The following is a 20761-nucleotide window of genomic DNA, read 5'->3' on the forward strand; positions in this document are numbered from 1 at the left end:
GCAGAGTGCAGTAAGCATCCTGACCTGTCCCTGACTAGGCTTGCTACAGTCAGAGGCAGGCAGTCATTTTAGCTGCTCTTCTGGTTTCAAAATAGAATAAATACATAAATAAAGAAGAAACCCATCACGTGAAAAATAGACATCTTAGCCAGAACAGCTAGGAGCACAACCCCTCAAGATCTCAGCCGGCGAGCCGGAAGCACCGGGCCCTACGGCGAGGATGCTTCCAATAAGCAAGCACGGAGAGCAGACAGGGCTTGGGAAGCGGGCGGAAAGCAAACGCGAGTCCTGGGGGGGGGCAGCTAGGGGCAGGGGAGACCGGGGGGCGGCAGGGTGCGCGCCGAGCGCTTAGAGCAGGACGGGCTGGGCTCCTGGGGCGCGCGGGTTCCACGCCGAAGGCGGCGTCACAATGGGTTGCCAGGCGCCCGGCGGAGGAAAGATGCAGCTGGGCGCGCGGCGGCCATGGCCGGCGGGTACCAGCTGTGGGCGCCCTGGTCGCCGCTGGACGAGTCCCTGCAATGGCTGCGGGGCGCCACCCCCCGGCCCTGCACCAAGCACCCGTTCCGGGCGGCGCCGCGCGGCGGCGGCCCGCAGAGCGCGGCGGCCGACCTGGAGGTGCAGCTCTGCTTCCAGGGGCTCAGCCTGGTGCTGGAGCCGGGCGCCCAGGGGCCCGGCCCGCCGGCGGGGGAGCCGCGCCGGAGCGCGGCGCTGCGCAAGCCCCAGGCGCTGCGGCTCAGCGGGCTGGACTCGGTCTTCGGGCGGCCGGTGACGGCGCAGCCCCCGCGCTGGACCGGCTCGTTCCGGGTGTCGGAGCGCTCGGCTTTCTGCCAAGTGATCAGCCCCCGGCAGCGCTGGCCCCCCGGGCTCCGCGAGCCCCAGGTGCGCATGGCCGTGGCCATGTGCCGCCAGATGCTGCGCGCCATCCTGCTGCTCTACGCCGCCTACAAGAAGTGCGCCTTCGCCCTGCAGCACTCCCGCTGAGCGCCCCGCCCCCGCCCTGCAGCACTCCCGCTGAGCCCCTCGCCCTGCCCCGCCCCGCCTCCTTCGCCCTGCAGCACTCCCGCTGAGCGCCCCGCCCCCGCCCTGCAGCACTCCCGCTGAGCCCCTCGCCCCCGCCCCGCCCCGCCCTGCAGCGCCTCGCCCCGCCCCGCCTCCTTCGCCCTGCAGCACTCCCGCTGAGCGCCCCGCCCCCGCCCTGCAGCACTCCCGCTGAGCCCCTCGCCCCGCCCCGCCCCGCCCTGCAGCGCCTCGCCCCGCCCCGCCCCGCCTCCTTCGCCCTGCAGCACTCCCGCTGAGCGCCCCGCCCCCGCCCTGCAGCACTCCCGCTGAGCCCCTCGCCCCGCCCCGCCCCGCCCTGCAGCGCCTCGCCCCGCCCCGCCCCGCCTCCTTCGCCCTGCAGCACTCCCGCTGAGCCCCTCGCCCCGCCCCGCCCCGCCCTGCAGTGCCTCGCCCCGCCCCGCCCCGCCTCCTTCGCCCTGCAGCACTCCCGCTGAGCCCCTCGCCCCGCCCCGCCCCGCCTCCTTCGCCCTGCAGCACTCCCGCTGAGCCCCTCGCCCCGCCCCGCCCCGCCCTGCAGCGCCTCGCCCCGCCCCGCCTCCTTCGCCCTGCAGCACTCCCGCTGAGCCCCTCGCCCCGCCCCGCCCCGCCTCCTTCGCCCTGCAGCACTCCCGCTGAGCCCCTCGCCCCGCCCCGCCCCGCCTCCTTCGCCCTGCAGCACTCCCGCTGAGTGCCCCGCCCCGCCGCCCCGCCCCCGCCCTGCAGCACTCCCGCTGAGCCCCTCGCCCCGCCCCGCCGGCTTCGCCCTGCAGCACTCCCGCTGAGCGCCGCGCCCGCCTCGCCTCGCCCCTCCGCCCTGCCCCCGCCCCGCAGCACTCCCGCTGAGCGCCCCGCCCCGCCTCCGCCTTCTTCTCACCCGAGCCGCCCCCACGCGGCCGGCCGCGCTCTGCCCCAGTCACACGTGGCTGCTCCGACCCGCGCGCCCCCTCGGGGCCAGGCGCCGAGGGGATCGTAGCTGCGGCCCGACACCTCAGCGCTGCCCTGCCCGGCCCCAGGAGCGCCTCTGCTGGCCTCGCTCCCGTTCCCAGTCCCCTCCTGGCGCCGTGGAGGCTCTTTGCAGGGCCGGCAGCTCCAGCGGGCGCTAGTCGAGCTGCCGCCCTCGAGCTTTGCGCACAGCTGATTTTGAAGGCGCTTCCAGTCAAGGTGGAGCCGCTCGAAGGGGGCAGTGCGGTCAATGCCTAATGTTACCATACGGTGCTCCGCGTTGACAGCTAGCGCATGCAACCGAGAAGAAACGAAGGTTTGCATTACAAGATGCAATTTTAAAAGACGCTGCAACGAACATGCTCAAGTTTTCCCTGCATGAAGTGCACCCTGCACTAGTTAGGGTCAAAATAATCCTTAGGGTTTGTTTATAGCCAAAAGGACGAAGCCTACACACGTAACTTTGCTTGCTAATACTCAAACTGAATACTGTTCATTGGGTTCAGAATGGGTATAGGAATGACCTCACAATCAAACCGACTGAACCATTCCAACTTGAAAGACATGCGGATTTACAGTATGAAATATTTTAGTTAATGGATAGTAATGTGCACATTTGTCTTACAACAAAGAAGAGTAATATTCAGATTGTTTGCAATCAACTGGACCTCTGCCTTGCAACATTCATAGTTAAATAACTCTCTCATCGTTTGCTACTAATGAATGAAGGAGTTCACTGTCCAGCTAGAACATTTTAGACATGCAGTTTTCACATATAACATTTAAAGGATCCTTACTCCATGGCAAGTTGCAAAACACCAAGACTAACAAGAGTTAAGTTAGTGGCGTCTTCCTGCATTCAAAGTAAAAATTGTTTTGACTTGTTTACAGCTCATGAACATACAATTCAGTTTGGTTTACAGTTTTGAAAGTAAAATCTCTATGAATTGGTTAAAATTAATGGGTGAGCCCTACAAAGAAATGCACCCTTTACCTTACAACATTGAAGTAAACAACTCTCACATTGAAATATTTGTTCCTAATGAATAGAGGCACTTACAACCAAATGAACAAAACAATTTACTATAAATGCATTTTTGCCTTACATGTATTCAAAGTCACTCTTATATGTTTACGTCTAAATGGATGCAACTGATAAAAGCATCATTATACTTTAAAATCCGTAAGACACATTCCTTATGACTTGTTTACAGCTAATGGATGCAGTTTACAAAGAAATGCACTTTTGCCTTAAAACATTCCAAGAAGAGTCCTGATAATTTGTTTACAGTGAATGGATACAACAGTCGAGAAGAGCACCTTTGTCTTATAACAGTCAAAGTAAAAATAGCTGTGATTTGTCTCCAGCCAATCCAGGCCATTTATTAAAAGTGCAACTTTTGTTTCATATCAAAGATGTATGACATTTATAAATATATCTTTTCATTCATAGGGAAAAGCTTTGATGTGTTCAGTTACTATACATGTCACAATTTGACAAGATAATTACTCTTCAGTGTTTGGGTGCTAGCCATGTTGGTATCATCATCAACTAAAATGTCTTTTTTCACCTCTTACTTTCTGCTCAGTAAGTTATAGGGACCCTCTCCCACTCCTACCCCACTTAGGGGGGCATTGGGGCTCCAGACCTATTCCTGTGATTGCCCATAGATCAAAAGGACATTTTCTGGCAGTGGCAGTCATTAACACCTTTTAGCCCAACAATATTGGTCTATCCCCTAAGCCAGATATACCTTAGAGCCAGTCACTAACATGTATCCAGTACAGGAGCCCCACTCAGTATTTAAACAAAAATACATATTATATTTCTATATTAGAAATTTAATGTGTTACACACACACACACACACGTAACTTTACACCACTGGGAGTAGTCCCACTAAAATAACTTACAGAGATAAAGCTAAGCATGTACATAAATGTTTTCAGGATCAAGCTGCAAAGGAATAGGCCCTTTTGGCTCTGAATCGGACTCCCTACTCCAGTTACCTTTTTCTCCAAAGCAGAAATGGTATCAGCACGCTGTGAAAATACACATATTGTATCTATTATTACACCTGCAAATATTTGTACAGGTGGAATAGAAACAGTGTTATTTCAATACCTCCCTTCCAAGTTTCCCCTGCAGGCTTCAGTCATACAATTTGTAATGTTCGTTGGTATGCTAGCTACTGTATGCTACCAGACAAGACAAGTTTAGCAAAGTTCCTAATGATACTGCCAGAGGCAGCCTCCTTTTTGGGCTTGCTGTCAGGTCAAGACTGTTTTCTGTGAAAATATGCAGGCTATACACACAGATTTTTAAAACTGCCTAAAGATACAGACAGGTGTGGGGGAGAGGGGGAAGAAGAAATCGCACTAGGCACCTGTCTGCACCTAAATACCTTTGAAAATCTGAACCAGAAATATCTAACCCTGTCCCCACGTTGCTGAACTACTACAGAATGGATTTAATTAGTAATGACTGAGGCAAGTTTTAGAATAACTTAACTAACAAAGGATGGTTTACTTTATACATTCACTAGTCATGCTGCTGTAATCTAGCCTGGCTGTATTCCTAGCTTGTCTCTGCAACTAGTTCCCGACTTCTGCTGCTACCCACACATAGATAACAGGAACTGTGGCAGAGCATAAACACCTGCAGGGTGGGTGGCAACTTTAATGTTAAAGTCTACCCATTTCTACCACCCTATCAATTATTGACAGACAACTGAAAAGAGCGGCTTTTTTACCGATTCATGACAGCCATGATCAGCTAATCTTTTAATGCTGCTTTGGCCTTAACCACAGCAGTGTCCTCTGTGGCCATCAGACTCTGAAAAAGGGCCAAAGTTACACCTGGGCTGAGATCACAACAGGAAATTTATTTTAGCTAGGATAGAAATAGACTGATTGATATTTGGCTCATAACACTAGTTCCCAGTTGAGTGCCTGAGCTAAAGTTACTTCTTCCCCTTCTCCCTGCAGCACATACACACCAGAGAGAGTGCACTGAGAAATCTTATTACACCAATAATGTTTTTTGATTGCAGCTGGTAAATAGTCCTGTCACAGTCAGGTCTGGAATTCCTCTGCAGTTTTACAAAATGGGGTTAAAACAAGCGGCTGGAGCTCTGTTGATCTGTGTGTAATTTTACAAATCTACACAAGCAGAAGATTTAACCTTTGTTTGGATCCAGCTGAGATGTTAACATGTTTTGTCTTATCTTCTCATTCATCTAAGCCATTTATCCCCTGGCATACTGCAGAGATGCTAGCAGTATATTGACTACAAGCACAGTTCTCTGTCTCCAACTCCAGAGACAGCAGCAGGTCCCCTCCATACAGCTGTATCATACAGACTCTGTAGATACCCAGCCTGTCTGCTGGATCTAGGGCAGATTTTCCAAAAAAAATCTCAAAGAGTCTCGGGCTTCAATAGTCTAGTCTGCTGCGGCTCTAAATCCTGTTTTCCCCCCATATCTAGACAGGGCTTAAAGCATCTCTATTTTCAAAGTTGATCTGATCAGGTAAATCTTTAAGTAGTTGCTCATTCCCCCTTCCCCCCCCCTTTCCTCACCCACACACACTGTCCCTGGTTGTTACTGATGCAAAACACTCACTGAAGCCAATGGGAGTTTTGTCCGAGTAAAAACTGATTTATGACTAAGGGATTTCACCCCTAGTTTTTTGACTGTATTTCAATTCCTTCATTTTCTGGACACAAATCTATTTCAAATATTAGACTTCTAAATCCAAATCTAACTGGTAGGTCATCATGCATATCTGTAGGCAGATATGTGTGTGTGTGGGCGGGGGGGGGGGGGGGGGAAGTCTAATTGTAGCACACTTGTCATTAACATACAGGAAGTGTAAATAAGGTAGATTTTAAGACACTACTTCTTAAATAAATCTTAACCCAGCCACTAGATCTGCATCTGCAATACAATCATTAGTATGTATGTATCTGTAACAGGGTCAGCATCCATCTCGCATGAGCACCCCCTTTTCTCTGACCAGTATATATCTACAATCAGTCTTTTTTACTAGGGTGGCACCCACTTCTCATGGGCAGCCCCCTTTGGTTGGTTGTGAGCCTGCTTTTCTTTGTTTCTTATATCAGGGTGGCAGCCGCCTCGTGCGAGTACTGCCCCAGCTGATGGTTCCCTTGCCTGGTCTTCAGCAGCTCAGCCCTCCAGCCAAGCTGCACACACTGTCCTGCCTTCCAGGGTATACAGTCCCAAGGTCTTATCACAGCCCTGGTATGGGGCCGGAGCTCTTAGGCTTCTCCCAGAAGCACTACCTTCTTCGACCACTTAGCCAGGGCCCATCTCAGTACTCACAACTGGTGGGGTTTCAGCAGGTCTCGCTGGACTCAGTCTTCAACCAGACCAGTGGGACCCATCTCCGTGCCCTTGCTGGCCTGCACAGGTTTTGTGCTCAGTCCCCCTGGGCTTCAGCCTGCCCATCCACACTGACCTTCCACTGGTCCTGCTGCTCTTCCCACTAGCCAGGCACCAAATCTTCAGCAGCCATCCCTAGGCTTCAGTCTTGTCTACAGTGAGCTGTCCATGGTACTACTGTTCTGCCAGCCAGTCACTAAAACCTCACACCTCAAGCACCACACAGTAACTGAACTTCTCTGTGCTGCGGCTCGTTTTATATAGGGCCCTTCTGGCCCCAGATTGGCTGCTACATCAGCCCCTCTCATTGGCCACTCCTGTGCAGCCATTTAGGCTTCCTGGAGGACTTCTCTCTGCTCTATTCTGGGACAGGGTGATGCAGGGCCACGAGGCCTCCAGCAGAGGGCCTCCGGGCATAGTCCACCCTGCCACAGGACCAAACCCTAGATTTGTGCATGCAAGTAGTACTTCTGTGTGCAAATTAAGATTATGTTACCTGCATGCAGGTGCCATTTCTTTCTAGAAGTGATCACACAAGCAAGAATTACTGGTGCAAATTCAGAGGCTCCTAAAGCTACTGTCATCACTGATCTATTCACTGTTGTCAAGTTGTATCTTGAAGGACTTCTCAAACCCAATACTCTTGCATAAGGATAGGAAAGAGATAGCATCTGCTGCTACTGCCCAGAAGCTGTGTTTGTGCTGCATCTATTATCACCCCTGGGGAGATCCTCTGTGCAAAGCCCATTTTCTCAGCCCTTGCATAAGGAACCATAAGGAATATGCATATGCATCCTTGCATAAGGAATATGGCCCTAAATAACAGATAAACTACTATAACTCAGAAGGAACGCTTAGATTTTATTATTGTAGTTAAAGAAGGCTTAATACTGGAGTATTACTGAGTAGTTAACGAGTACTTAGAGAGTGTTTAAAAATATGGAATTCCACTGGCATTTAACCATGTAGAGGAGAATCAGGCTGCTGGGTGACTTTTGTGAAATTAATGTGATGGTGATGGTCTGTGAGCAGGCCTGTGTTTCACAAATACCACCATCAGAACTAGCAACCTTGGTGGCAGATGCTGCAGAGACCAACTGCTGAGCAGTCCACCACTAATGAAATACCCTCTGATGTTAAGAGGCGATCCTTGCAGGTCACGGTTGAGACACAATAGTAGAAGAATACATGAGGATGCTCGCACTATTGCTGCCAGTGCTAATTCAGATTCTGTGATGGATAATCACAGGTTTCAGAGTAGCAGCCGTGTTAGTCTGTATTCGCAAAAAGAAAAGGAGTACTTGTGGCACCTTAGAGACTAACAAATTTATTAGAGCATAAGCTTTCGTGAGCTACAGCTCACTTCATCGGATGCTGTAGCTCACGAAAGCTTATGCTCTAATAAATTTGTTAGTCTCTAAGGTGCCACAAGTACTCCTTTTCTTTTTGTGATGGATAATCTCTCTCTCTCCAAGATGATCAATTTGGTTCCTTTCATCAGCAGTAAATTCTCATACAAATAAATTCAGTTAAAAATTACTAGGAACTTTCATTTTTAAAACAGAATCAATAAAACTTGTACAAAAACTAAAAGTGTCATTAAAGTCTCATTAACAGTCCAACTCACTGCCTTTCCTAACAACATTCTTTTGGCTCTCACTCAAGACAACATATGTTAATATGTAATGGCAGCTGCTATATCTTAAGACGTATCTCAAGTTTTCAACCCTGCTGAATGTAAACAATCTCTCAAAATTGCAGCTCCATCCTTAACTTGCTAATGGGAATCAGAGAAAGGAAAGTGATTGTGTAAGAGTGCTATCCAATCGTGATGTACCAAAGACAAAGACACCCCCACCCACAATCCAGAAGGGGTCAATGTACACCCCATGCATCAGCCATATTGCTTCCAGTTTATTTAGTGAAGTAAAATGGAACTGATATTTGAAACTACTTAGTTATATTGCTTGAATGAGTTGGTATGCATCATTTATTTGCATTTTCAATGCATGATCCATCATCTACTTATCTGGGGCTCTGGGCATAATACTAGTTAACCTTGATTAATAGATTTTGGAGGAATAAGCAAAATTAGGGGAAATACACTCTCCCTATGGATTAATTTCTTTCTAAAAGTTGATAATAGCAACAAACAGTAAATTGACCTATCACACAAGATGGTGTTTTGGAAGGTCCATGGTTAGGCCCTGAGCTTGCACACATTTACACATGTTGTGTTCCTTTATGCAGAGTAGTCCCATTGAGTTCAGAGACCTTCGTTTGCCGTTTCAGAAGTGTATGTGAGATAGCACTTGTATATACTAAACAGTGATGGAAAGTAACAAATAATGATTAAAAATCCAAGTTACCATAATGTTCACATTCTATACCATGTGTTTTATTAATTTAAAATAAAATAATTTAAAGACTCCTTCATACTATCCAATACATTACTTGCACATCTTGAAAGTGTAATATATTTATACAATCTTCTTTTGGTATTATTCATTTAAATAAAAGAAAGACAGAAAAAGAAATACATCTAAATGAATGGGAATGGATAGACTTGGTGCATTGACAGAAGGAAGCAATGCTACACAATTCCATGTGCTGTAGCAGAAGACAAGAGATAAATATCAGTACCTCTGAAAACCAAGCCCATCATTTCTGAGTGCACTATGACTAAAAGAACTGGGAAACATGAGCCAGCTTTCAGGAGGGACCTAATTTGGTGTGACACCAGGGTTCAGGAATAGAAGCTGGGGCCAAGCTGCTAGCATACAGATTCTAAAGTCTAATCACAGAAGACTTGCCCCTCAGCATGCTAAAAAAGATCTTTCCTACAACCCTGCCGGCCTGGCTTATTGTCAAAAAATAATGAGTAGTTACAGATCCTATTGACTAGGAATTGTAGGTGCTTCAAAAAATAAAACCAATTATACATATTTATTAGTCTGAGTGACCTAATTATTTCAAGAATAAATACACATAAAGAACAGTTAAAAGGCAAATCTTTTTACTCAATATAGACAGCACGCACTGATGACAAGGAAAGCACCATAAAGACAAACAGATGCCCTTTTAAAAAGGCAAATTATTTGCCCTATCTAAGAGGTTCCACTCACCACCATAGCAAACCTTGGTGTCAGGGTGTGGCATTGCAGGGGTCTTTATATCTAGCACTTCCTGTTGACGTCTTCTTTGGCCCTGTGATGGCCTATTTTGGCTATACCGTCCAGCCAGGTCACCTTCTTCCAGTTCTGTGAACCTTCCAGGCTAACAGAGTCCCACCCTGCAGGTGTTTATGCTCTGCCACAGTTCCTGTTATCTATGTGTGGGTAGCAGCAGAAGTCGGGAACCAGTTGCAGAGACAACCTGGGAATACAGCCAGGCTAGATTACATGGCCTTAATCTCACCATGCCTTAGCTCCCCAGCTGTAAAATGGAAATAATATTACAACAAAAGAGTGTTGTGAAGATGAATTTATTACTGTTTGTGAAGCCATCAGGTACTATGCTGAGAGCACCACAGAAACACCCAGGGGAAAATTAATCTGTATTCAGGGCAGGGACCACACACAGTGAATATGGATAAAAAGGAATATTGATTAACTCCTCATTTGCTGAATGAGGCAGGGATTCGGGAGGGAACAAGGGGGAAGAAAGTGATCATGCAATTAAAGAGTGTGCCAGTATAATGACTACTTATAGCTGTATCTCCCAAATCTGAGTGCCTTATTTTGAAGCCTTAACGTTTTTTTAACATCGAGGTTTTTAGATACAATAGCAGATAAAGGGGAAAATAAGACAAGGTAACACAATCCAAGCTTTCCTATAACATACACAATATTTCATAGGGTACTGGAGCAGCCCCAACATGGCACTGGGGCTCATCCAGCACTGGGGTTAACACTCCCAGGCACGACACAATGATTCCAAGCTCAGTGGAGGTTTTATCTAGTAACAAATGTCCCTAATTCTATAGCACATGCTATACCAACTGTCACATGAGTTTGAAGCGGTGAGTCTCTTACCTTCTATGTCATCTAGCCTTAAACCCTGTAGGTAAAGTCCCTCCTAGTACAGGTGGAGTCTGTTTCTTTCATAACATTTCCTTTCAAAGGCCTGCTTCCCTAATGGGGCTCAACTGTCAGCTCTGGCCTTCAAGACTTATGACTCCTACACTCCCTTTGGGATAGGGCAGGTATTTTCCCTTCTTTTTAAAGAATACATAGCAATTACAAGCCCTAATCCAAAAACCATTAGAGTCAATAGCAATCTTTTCATTGACTTCAATGAGCTTTAGATCATGTCCATATAAGACTTTTCATTCTTAGATCTCAAACAGTATAATTATTCCCCATTTTGCAGTTGGGGAAATAGAGGAACTGAAGGGTAGAGTGACTTGACCCAAACAGGCCAATAACAGCTGTGAATAGGACCTTAACCTCCCAACTCCCAGTCCAGTGTTTGAACCAGTGGATCACGCTGTCTCCTCCTCTCACAGGAGACAGATACATAAACCTCATCACAGATCTATTAGAATTTCTCATAAATCCTTGATGGAAAATAGTATCATTTGTTGCTTGGGGGTTGTTGTTTTTGCTGAATCAGGGCCTTTATGGAGACAAATAGGAAAAGCTGTTGTAGGTGGTGAGTAGGAAATAATCAAGCAACAATTTTTATCAGTGTAAAGATAATAAATATGACATTTATAAGGGAATAAATAATGTTTTTGGAAACATGCTCTCGTAATCCTATTCTTACAAAATCACATTTGTACAATATTCTGCCAAAACTGTGTAGACACTTATAAACAAGCCTTATACCTAATGTCAAATTACATTTGAAAACTGTACAGTAACATATCAGGTACATTAATCTACATAGTCACTTAGAATTCAACAGAGATATAAATTCTGACAACCTGTAGAAGGAGATTTAGTAGAATTTTAAATACATTTTACATGAACCTCAGGAGATATCACTAAAATTCTAGCAAAAGAAAATTAAGCGACTTTAAACATGCAATTGTAAACAGCCCAGAAAAATGTTCTTTGACATTATTGGGCATTAACCTTAAACTACATATAAAATATTTCAAGTAACCAATATAACTGTAACTGTAATTATCCCTCCATTTTCTCTTTCTGTTAACCATTCTCAGGGTAATAAACAGTTACTCTAAACCAACAGGGAGACACGAAGAGCTTCAGTCTCCGGATTTGACACCAGTGTAATTCCATGGACTCCTGTGGAGTGACTCCTCATTTATATCTGTGTAAGTGCAAGGAGAATCAGGACCAAAAGTTCAAGTGTATTCAGATTCCTGTATACACTTAGGCTCAGACTCTCAAATGTATTTAGTCAGGAGTGTCTGATTTGGGGGCCCAGTTTGACATATCTTGGGCCTAACTTTTCAGAATATTTACACTTTTATCACTCATTATCTATTCAAAGCACAGCTGTAATCAATTTCAGTAGCAGCTGTGAGTGCTCAGTGCTTTTGAAATCAGACCTCAGGTGTCTCATGATAGGATTCCAGAAAATGAGGAATACCCAACCTGTGAACATTTTGGTTTAAATGACTTGCCTAGCATCACACAGGGATTCTGTGGGCAGAGGCAGGGATAGAATCCAGGTCTTCAGGACCACATTCAACTACCTTAGCCATGAGACTCTCCTTTCTCTTCCAGCAAGCCGCTGCCTCATTCATGACACACCTTCCAACTTCTGCATGAATGAGGCAGGGTTCTACAGACACCAGTTTCCTCTATTACACAACCCTTATTCATCTTCAGAGCAGATGCATTCAGAGCACTCAATTCATGATCCGTTTTGGAAACTGGGAGGCAAGAAGGAGCAACTCATCGGAGAAGCCAATGTGGGCAGGGGAGGAGACAGGTGATCCAGAAGTAGCAACTGGGATCCCTGCTGACTTCTAGTCCCTGCCATACACCAGGCTCCAACTCTGCTGCCTGGTTCAGTTTACCAGACCCCATGCTGAACCTGGCTTAATGGTTCCAGTTCTAGTCCCACTCAACCCAGCCCCATTTCCTCTATCGGGGAAGAGCCTCGTGGAGGTAAGCTGGAGAGCTCCACAGGGAGCAGGTTAGCCTCCTGGAGGATGTCTAGAGATAAGGCCTGAAAGAAACAAGGTGTTTCTTCGGAGAAGCTGCCAGAGTCTTTGGAGAGGGGAGGCAGTTGGGTAACCTGCTATGAAGAAGATCTCCAGGGAAAAGCCCTGTGAGGCAGCATTCAGTCAGTGGAGCAAAGAAAGAACTCTGCGGTGCCCAGGAGTAGGGGTGAAGAACAGGGACCTTTAATGCAGCCCAAGAGGGGTGGACAGAATGTTTGGATGTTAGTATTTCCATTGGCTTGCATGGGTATTGGATCAGACCCATAAAGATGACTAATACTAGAACTACATGAAAACAATTAATTTCCTATTTCAAAAATCCTCTTTCCTTCTTGAAGTTATATGTATCACTTATTTTTTTCTTATTATATTAATTGAAGTCCCATTTCACCTTCAGAAAATAAGTTAAATATAGCAAATTGCTTTCAAAATATTTTCTCTTTCTTTCGCTCACACAGAGGAATTCAGCCACAACAAGAATGATGGTAACAAACTATACGCTGAGTTGGATTGCGAGATATCTTTATTCCAATGGAATAGTACCAGAGCTTCAGGCTTGGCAGGAAGCCAAAGCCAGTTATCCTTAATAAGCCAAGTGATTTCGTGAAAGGCAATCGGTTTTTTAGCAATCAGGTCAGTAGTGTGGATTACTTGCACTACTACAAAGACTGGGTTAGTCCTCCACTAGAGCCATGGTAGTATTATTCTCAACTCAAACAAGTCTTACGTTGGTGTAATTACAGTGACTTCAGTGAAGTTATTCCTGATTGACACCCATGCAAGAGCAGAATTAGGCCCACAATATTTTCACTTTTCATCGCAAAAAGGTATGAAAATAAAGCTGGAAATTAGGCGGTCCAAAACCTTCAAGCACAAAATCATCAGGTGCAATCTCTCCAACCCTTTAAAACTTTAATGCCAACTAATGCTAGAAAACACATGCAGAGCTGTAATACTCTAGCAGGTCTCATTGGCATGCGCCTATAAAAGCTCTGATTATAGAAATAATAATGAGATACCAAGCTATCATGGTATTATTGAGCCCAAAAGTTCAGGACTTGAGCCTGCCAGGAACTGAACAGTCTGGCCCTGATCCAGATTGGCATCTCCTTCCTTTGAAGTTTTTAAGGCCTTGACAAAGCCCTAGCTGGGATGATTTAGTTGGGGATTGGTCCTGCTTTGAGCAGGAGGTTGGACTAGATGACATCCTGAGTCCCTTCCAGTCCTGATAGTCTATGATTCTATGATCAATGGGATTATTTATATGCTCAAAATTGTGCATCCTTAAATGTGCTTCGTAGGATTGGGTCCTTAAAATACCAGCTACTTACCTGGAGTTAGGGTGTCCATCCTGAGGTTTCACACACCTTTTTCTGAAATATGGTACTATCTATCACTGGAGTATATAGAGCATTGGCTTGTCAGGTCTGGCAATTCTTATATTCCAATCATTTCACTTGGACATGCAAAAAAGGAATTATACTGATGCTGCTGGAATGATATCGTATAGTGTTAGGAATCAAATGGCATAGTAAATAGTACCAATCTATAAAATATTCTGCTGTCCCTAAAAGCCACCGATCCCCTTCACATGGATCTGCATAATTCATAACAATTTTTTTAAAACAAATGAATGACTATGCAGATTCATAATTCCACACTTAAAATCTCTTACCATTTTTAAAATGCAGCCTTATGTACACATTAACAGCTGTAAAGTAAGATCTGCATTGCTGAAAAACTTGTGAGCTCTTATTGTAATTATAATTGAACAATTGGGGATTGTTTTATGCTCATTGAAATATATATCCCATAGCGAACCAAAAACATGCTTGTTATATAGTGGGAGAGCCAGGCAGCCCTCTTTGAATTCTGCAGGCGTATGCCTAATCCTGACCCAGGAAATAAAACCCTTTTCCTAACTTCAGATCTCTTGTTCCTATGTTTGGTCACAACCCCAGCTCACAGCAGAACATAAGTATGTCACTTATCATTTATGGAGGAGGAAATCACATGTTCAGATCTGAATTGAACACATTCTCTGAGAATGACAGTGTAACCGTGATGAGGAAAATTCTCTGATTACAATGACTAGGTTCTTCTTTCCCCACTCTTCTCTGCCCCTTGCTTCAGTTTGCGCTGCTGCTTCTCTCATTGCCTTATGTTATTGCACCATCTTCTGAACACAGAGTCAAGGCCATTTCAGGCATCCAGGTATGGTCTGGATTTTACAGTCTACTGCGGATAATTCTATGCAATTCTTAAATATGGTATTTGGAGCTCAAATACCACAGTGACAAAGGCACTAGAAATTCCTAATATGTACAACTATCTTCATTGGCTAGGGACAGGAAGATGAGAACAAAAGCATTGTGTAGTGTCCATACAGGTGTATGCCTTTTTCCAGGAAAAAAAATTGCACAGGAAAATGTCTCTCTGGGTATGTCTACACTGCAATGTAAGCCCAGAGTTAGTTTTCAGAGTAGCAGCTGTGTTAGTCTGTATTCGCAAAAAGAAAAGGAGTACTTGTGGCACCTTAGAGACTAACAAATTTATTAGAGCATAAGCTTTCGTGAGCTACAGCTCACTTCCTCAAATTATCTGAGCCATATTAGGAAACCCTGGGCTTGAGCATCTACATTGTCTTTTTATCCCTAGGTTAAGACTTTTCTGACCCATGCTCTGGGCTAGGCATCCACACTGCAGTGTGCAGACCCATGTCAAAGTAACCATACCCCGGGGTTCCTAGCACCTCCCTTCCCCCCGAAATGTGACCGCTCTATCCCTAGGAATGAGGTGCACTTTGGGAAATCTTTACTGCTCACCCTGCACATTACCAAGAAGCAGTTTGCTTTGCAAAAGGCTAGATGAGTTTGCTCTCCATCTGCGTGCTTGCAGATCGGTGATTGAACACAATGGGTTAACGCTGACCTGAGTTGCTATCATTAACCAAGGGGTGGGGCAAGGTGTATGTGCTTCCTTTTTCAATAAGGGGATTGCAAATTGTTGGGATAGACAGGACTAAGGAAGTTGTCACATGGAATTGTGGGATACTTCTGCATGATTTCCAGGACCTGAGTCAAGCGGGGCTGCAGCTACCCTGCAAAGCAATAGGGCTTGAACCCTGGCTCCCAGCTTGACTCAAGCTTGGACCTTGCAGGGTCCTGGGACCCTGGGTCAATTGCAATGTAGCCATAAGAAGGGTCAGCCTTGAGCCAGGGCTCCAGCATGGCCTTACCTTGCATACCCTCTGAAGCATTCTTCTCTCAACACAAGGCTTCCTGAAACAGTGGAATCAGGGAACACAGGAGAAATGCGTCCTAGCTCTATGTGTCTCTGTAAAGAACACATCTCCCAAATGTAGAAACTTTGTCAAAAATACATTCTTAGGTAAGGGTCATCTGAGGCTAACAAGGCTGAAAGGAGCTTCCAAGGATTGACCATCTTACTACTGCATTGCCAAATTCTGCTGCTTAAATCTGATCCTTCTACTCTTCTGGCTCTGCATATTTATGGCACCTTACTCTGTCATTGCTCTGTGATGCATTGCAATGGACCCCTAGTGTACTTTGAAGAAGGGCAAATAGAAGGTTTCTATCCAGACACCCAAAGTCCATTTTAGTAACACTAAAGTGTTGTCAGTGAGAGGCCAGCTGGTGCTCTCCAGTGTTTGTACCTCTCCTGCACCAGAGAAGCAAGTTATATCTTCTAGGGTCACTGCTGGAAATGTCTCATCTCCTGCAAGGAAATAGCTACATATGAGTAAGATATTAGGAACCCTTTCATTACCATCTTTTCACTTTTAGCAGATTCATAACTTTTTTTCCATGTTAAAGAAATACTGAAACATTTTTCTTGCTGGAAATACTGAAACATCTACAGAGGTTTGTGATACACCCAACTTATTCATTTTGAATAGTATTACCTCTCCATGGTTCACAACTCCCAGCAATGACATCAATTAGATCAAAAAAGAGCAGAAAGAAAATACAATTATACTAATATATTTTGTCAATAAACTGAGACCCTTTGGAACAAAGGCAATGGCAAAAATTTGGGATTGCTTGAACCCAAGCAGATCTTCTTACACTGGTAAAATAACACTCTGCATTCTACCAATGAGAACCAATATACCATTTATATTATATTTATGTTTTTAATCAATTGATCACAAAGCACTTTACAAAGATGGGTAAATATCAATTCCATTTTCTTGAGATAGAAACGGAGGCACAGAGATTAAACGACTTGCTAATGGTCACATGACAAGTCAGTAGCAGAGCTAAAAATACAACTCTGGTCTCTTGACTCCCAGTCCTCTGTTCCACCCATTGGACTACAGTGCCTCTCTATTGGCTTTTCTTTTAGACCATTGTTTCATTAGCAGCTGTGCTCTCTTGAAACAGGCAGCACCCTTTGAATTTGCACCAAGTCACAGTAACAGATAGGCATAAGCAATATCAAGGTTTTAATGCACAAACTTGATGCAGGTATCAGAGTATGATTTCTATCCAAGAATATCAAAACAGCAACCAGTACATTGCTCCTGATCCAATGGCTAAAAATATGCTATCGTCATGGCATATTAAAGCTGGATCTGCTTTGCAAATTACAAAAACAACGTCCATAGCCATATACCAGAAGTTTCCAGCTCTAGTGTACCAGGATTAATATTTCACAGCAGAAGGATGGCAGGAGTAAAATGAATTCAGCACCTCTGAGTAGCTCTATTAAGGAGGCATCTGTGGTGAAATTCTTGCTCCCATAAAATTAATGGGAGTTGTGCTATTGACTTCAAGCAAGTCAAGACTGCAGCCCTAGAATATTTTGGGAGGAAGGGGAAAGGCAAATAGCTTCTGCATTCTCAGCTGAGATTGATGCTGAATTCCTCAGCTGGGCACACAGCACTACAGATGTTCATGTGGAAGTTCTGCTGAATAGAACCTTAATAGTGATACTCTGCCCAGTCATGCATGAGTCTCAGGGGAGGATGAAGCAGCCTCTTTCCCCCCATGAGCAGGGCACAGTACAGCCCTATCATTCCCTTGAGTGCTAGGCAAAGGAACTGTTGGTACCCTACAGCCCCAGAGTGTAATAACTAGGAAGGTATAACAAAGCAAAGCTAAACTACGATGTATCTGAGATGATACGCAGGTCAGGGTCCAAACTGAAACAGTCTAGCCTAAGAGTTTGTTTTTTCACAGAAACTTTGGGCCACATCTAGGCTTCATCTGGTGTAAACAGGCCTAACTTTATTTACCGGTGGAGCTATACTGACGTATAGCAACTGAGGACATGTCTCCTTATCTTTCATTCATCGTGATCATTCAGAACAAAACCCGATGAAAAATCCTCAGGAGATGCAGTTTTCACCATGAGCAGTTTATGTGTGTTGTGCTTAATCTTTGTTCATTTTTAAGTTTTATTGATCGATATGTAAAAATAAAAAATACCCACTTAATACTAGAGCAGGGTAAATAACATGTTCAATGGATTAGCCTCACTCCCACCCCCACCGTGGAATATCCCAAACAGATTGCTATTTCCTCAGATTTAATTTATATTTGAATTTGTTAGCAAATATCATTTCATGTTTTTACTATATGGACTGATTGCAAACATTCTGAATTTCAGCAGCATTGCTACATTGTGTGATTGGTTAGATAAGTCACACAGTATTGTTTGTGTGTCCCGATTGGATGAGCACTTGCACATTTACAGTTTGGTTTCCACAAATACTTGCATGTGTGACTTTGAAATTTGCTTTCCTTAAACCCCTTTTGCCTGTAAAATTTAATCACTTGAATATTCACAGAAAGCACAAACACAGAGTGCTCATGAAGTGACCAAGTCAAATTTAAAAAAGTTTAGACAAACATTCATGGAAAACTTTTTGATTTATTGACCCAGCTCTGTTTAACACTAGTGTATGTAGCATTTTGCATATGATTATGCTGTGTTAGATCTGCTTACCAAATAGCTTCACCCATGACACCATCATAACCATATATAACTGTTACGCCCTTTTACTCAGAGTGAATTCAGACACAGTGAAGCTTCTGTTGAAGAGAAGTAGATTAAAGTCCTGATTTTTCTTCCCAGGCATTATGAAGTGCAATTTCAATTCAAGTGAGAGAAGTTTCAATTATAGTGAAGTAGCACCGTGGGGAAAAAAGGTTACTTCATTATAAGTTCACATCAAATGCCTACTGAAGATTCCCATTGATCAGGCCCTACTGGAGGTTTCTATGGCAAGGGAAGTGTAACTTGCCCTCCTGCTGCGCCCCAGCTTGAGAGAGCCGTACAGCATAAATTATGGTATCTGGTGGAATCACATGTCACTGCATCTCCATTGGGAAGATTTCATGAGTCAAGCAAACTTCACAAATCTATAAGTTAATGAAGATAGATGAAATTGGTGAGCTGCCGGCATTTATCATTTAACATTTTCTACATTGTTCTCTGGGAGAATTTGCCTTTGGGTTCTAAACATGCTGACCAATTAAATGAGTTACTAAGAAAGGGAGCCAACATTATTTTAAGTATCAAGCTGCAGCAGATTGCATCTTACTTCACAATATTTAGATTTTGTTTATCCAATAATATTTCTAAGAATGTATGAAACAAAACCATTGGCTTAAAACCTGGTAAGGGGGCCAAAGTTTTGTTCCTGTTTCTTTACTGTTCATTCCCAGTTAATGCCAAATATAACACATATAGGATATTTAATTAATTAAATAATAAGAGGTCAGTTTTTCAATGGAAGCTGCTGCATGTTGAACACTTTTGAGAATCTGGCCATTGATTCTTTGGTTCTATTCTAAAACCAAATCTCTCTTTATTGGCAGTTGGCCAATCCAGTTTTGGAAGTCATTTTATACAGTGATTCAATGAAGCATAAAATCCAATCCCTAGCTTTCTCTGCACCATTAAACCCTGTCACCAATCATTAGACACCTCTGAGGTACACATGAAATATTCCTAGATAAATCCTCCATCTCCAGAGAAACGTGTTTCCTGTATAACTGTAAATCCAGGTTCTCTGTTGAAGATAATCCAGTTTGGCAATGCTATGGCCCTAGAAAAATTTCCTGGGAAACTACAAGTTTATGTAATGGCAAAGTCATCTAATGTTTTCATGCCACTATATTGTATTAAAAACACCTGTTTTATTTATACAATGACTCAAATGGCTTACAGATTAGAATCCTACAAATAATACATAAACTTTATAGCAAAAAATATACATAAAATTATTCATCCTTCCATTGTTTACATAAATGATGTATATTTCTCTGTGTGTGTGTGTATATATATATATATATATATATATATGTTGTATTTATATTTGGTGTACAGATGTGTATTTACACACACACAGTATACATTATATATAAATAAATGTATATACGTTTGTGTGTGTATATATAAATAAATGCATATATGTGCCTGTGTGTGTATATATAGACACATAAATATACATACACACACATATATACACAAACATTGAGTATGTGTGTACTTTGCAGAATCTGCATACAAACAGTGCAGTCCTTCATTGGCTGTGAGCTTCAAAGGTATGAAAGATACCAACATTAAAGTCCGCAGATATAGAACTAATGTCACCGTTGTGGACAGAGGACTGGCTTGATGCATCTTCCTTTGTGATGAACTAAGTTTGCTGGACAATGGCAACCTGCAACACATGGCTTATTGCATGGACCAATCTCATTCCAGTTGTCACATGTTTTGACACATCCAGGGCCACAGGTATCATACACTGCACCATGTTTACACTGAGTTGCTGAAAGGCAGTTAAAAAAACAAAACACGTGATTGATAAAGATCACATGACTAGGATTAAAGATATGCCATTCTAATTACATTTTTTAAAACCACAATGCAATCCCTTATCTCTATAACATGTTAGTCTTAGTTGCAGATATTTACTAGAACATCATAGCATCAGAGACAATCATATGAAAAAGTGCTTTATATAGAGATTCTGCTATATTGTGCTTAAGATGAGCGTGAACCAAAATCAGATATCTAAAATAATCCTGATCTTTGTGAGAATTCTAATCCAGATCCTAACTTCAGAGCTGTCTTTATCAGTATAAAGTGCAGAAACAAAATTCTGGATTCAGAATACCTCCAAACTTGGGGAAAGTTCACATCTAGAACCCCATTTGAATTTTATAGTTTAGGCTTATCTCTGCTTTGACTGTATAGATGGTATA

The 20761-nt window shown here is 44.0% G+C and overlaps 2 protein-coding genes across 2 annotated transcripts in view; one reads left to right on the forward strand and one right to left on the reverse strand.

Annotated features, from left to right (window-relative positions):
• The first annotated feature begins 462 nt into the window (after window positions 1-462).
• Window positions 463-981, forward strand: FANCD2OS (FANCD2 opposite strand). The gene has a single exon (XM_038389092.1). The coding sequence runs from the start codon at window positions 463-465 to the stop codon at window positions 979-981; it is 519 nt and encodes a 172-aa protein (XP_038245020.1).
• A 15529-nt stretch (window positions 982-16510) lies between these two features.
• The window catches only part of BMPER (BMP binding endothelial regulator), a 208605-nt gene continuing 204354 nt past the window's right edge, over window positions 16511-20761 (reverse strand). Inside the window, exon 15 of the mRNA XM_038390677.2 lies at window positions 16511-20325. Coding sequence (XP_038246605.1) covers window positions 20144-20325 — 182 coding nt within the window. The 3' untranslated portion in view covers window positions 16511-20143. The remainder of the gene's footprint in view (window positions 20326-20761) is intronic.

This window comes from Dermochelys coriacea, chromosome 2 (genome assembly GCF_009764565.3).
Source record: "Dermochelys coriacea isolate rDerCor1 chromosome 2, rDerCor1.pri.v4, whole genome shotgun sequence".
NCBI lineage: Eukaryota > Metazoa > Chordata > Testudines > Dermochelyidae > Dermochelys > Dermochelys coriacea.

Coding starts and splice junctions, on each gene's coding strand:
- FANCD2OS (XM_038389092.1), top strand. CDS start 463: ATGGCCGGCGGGTACCAGCTGTGGGCGCCCTGGTCGCCGCTGGACGAG.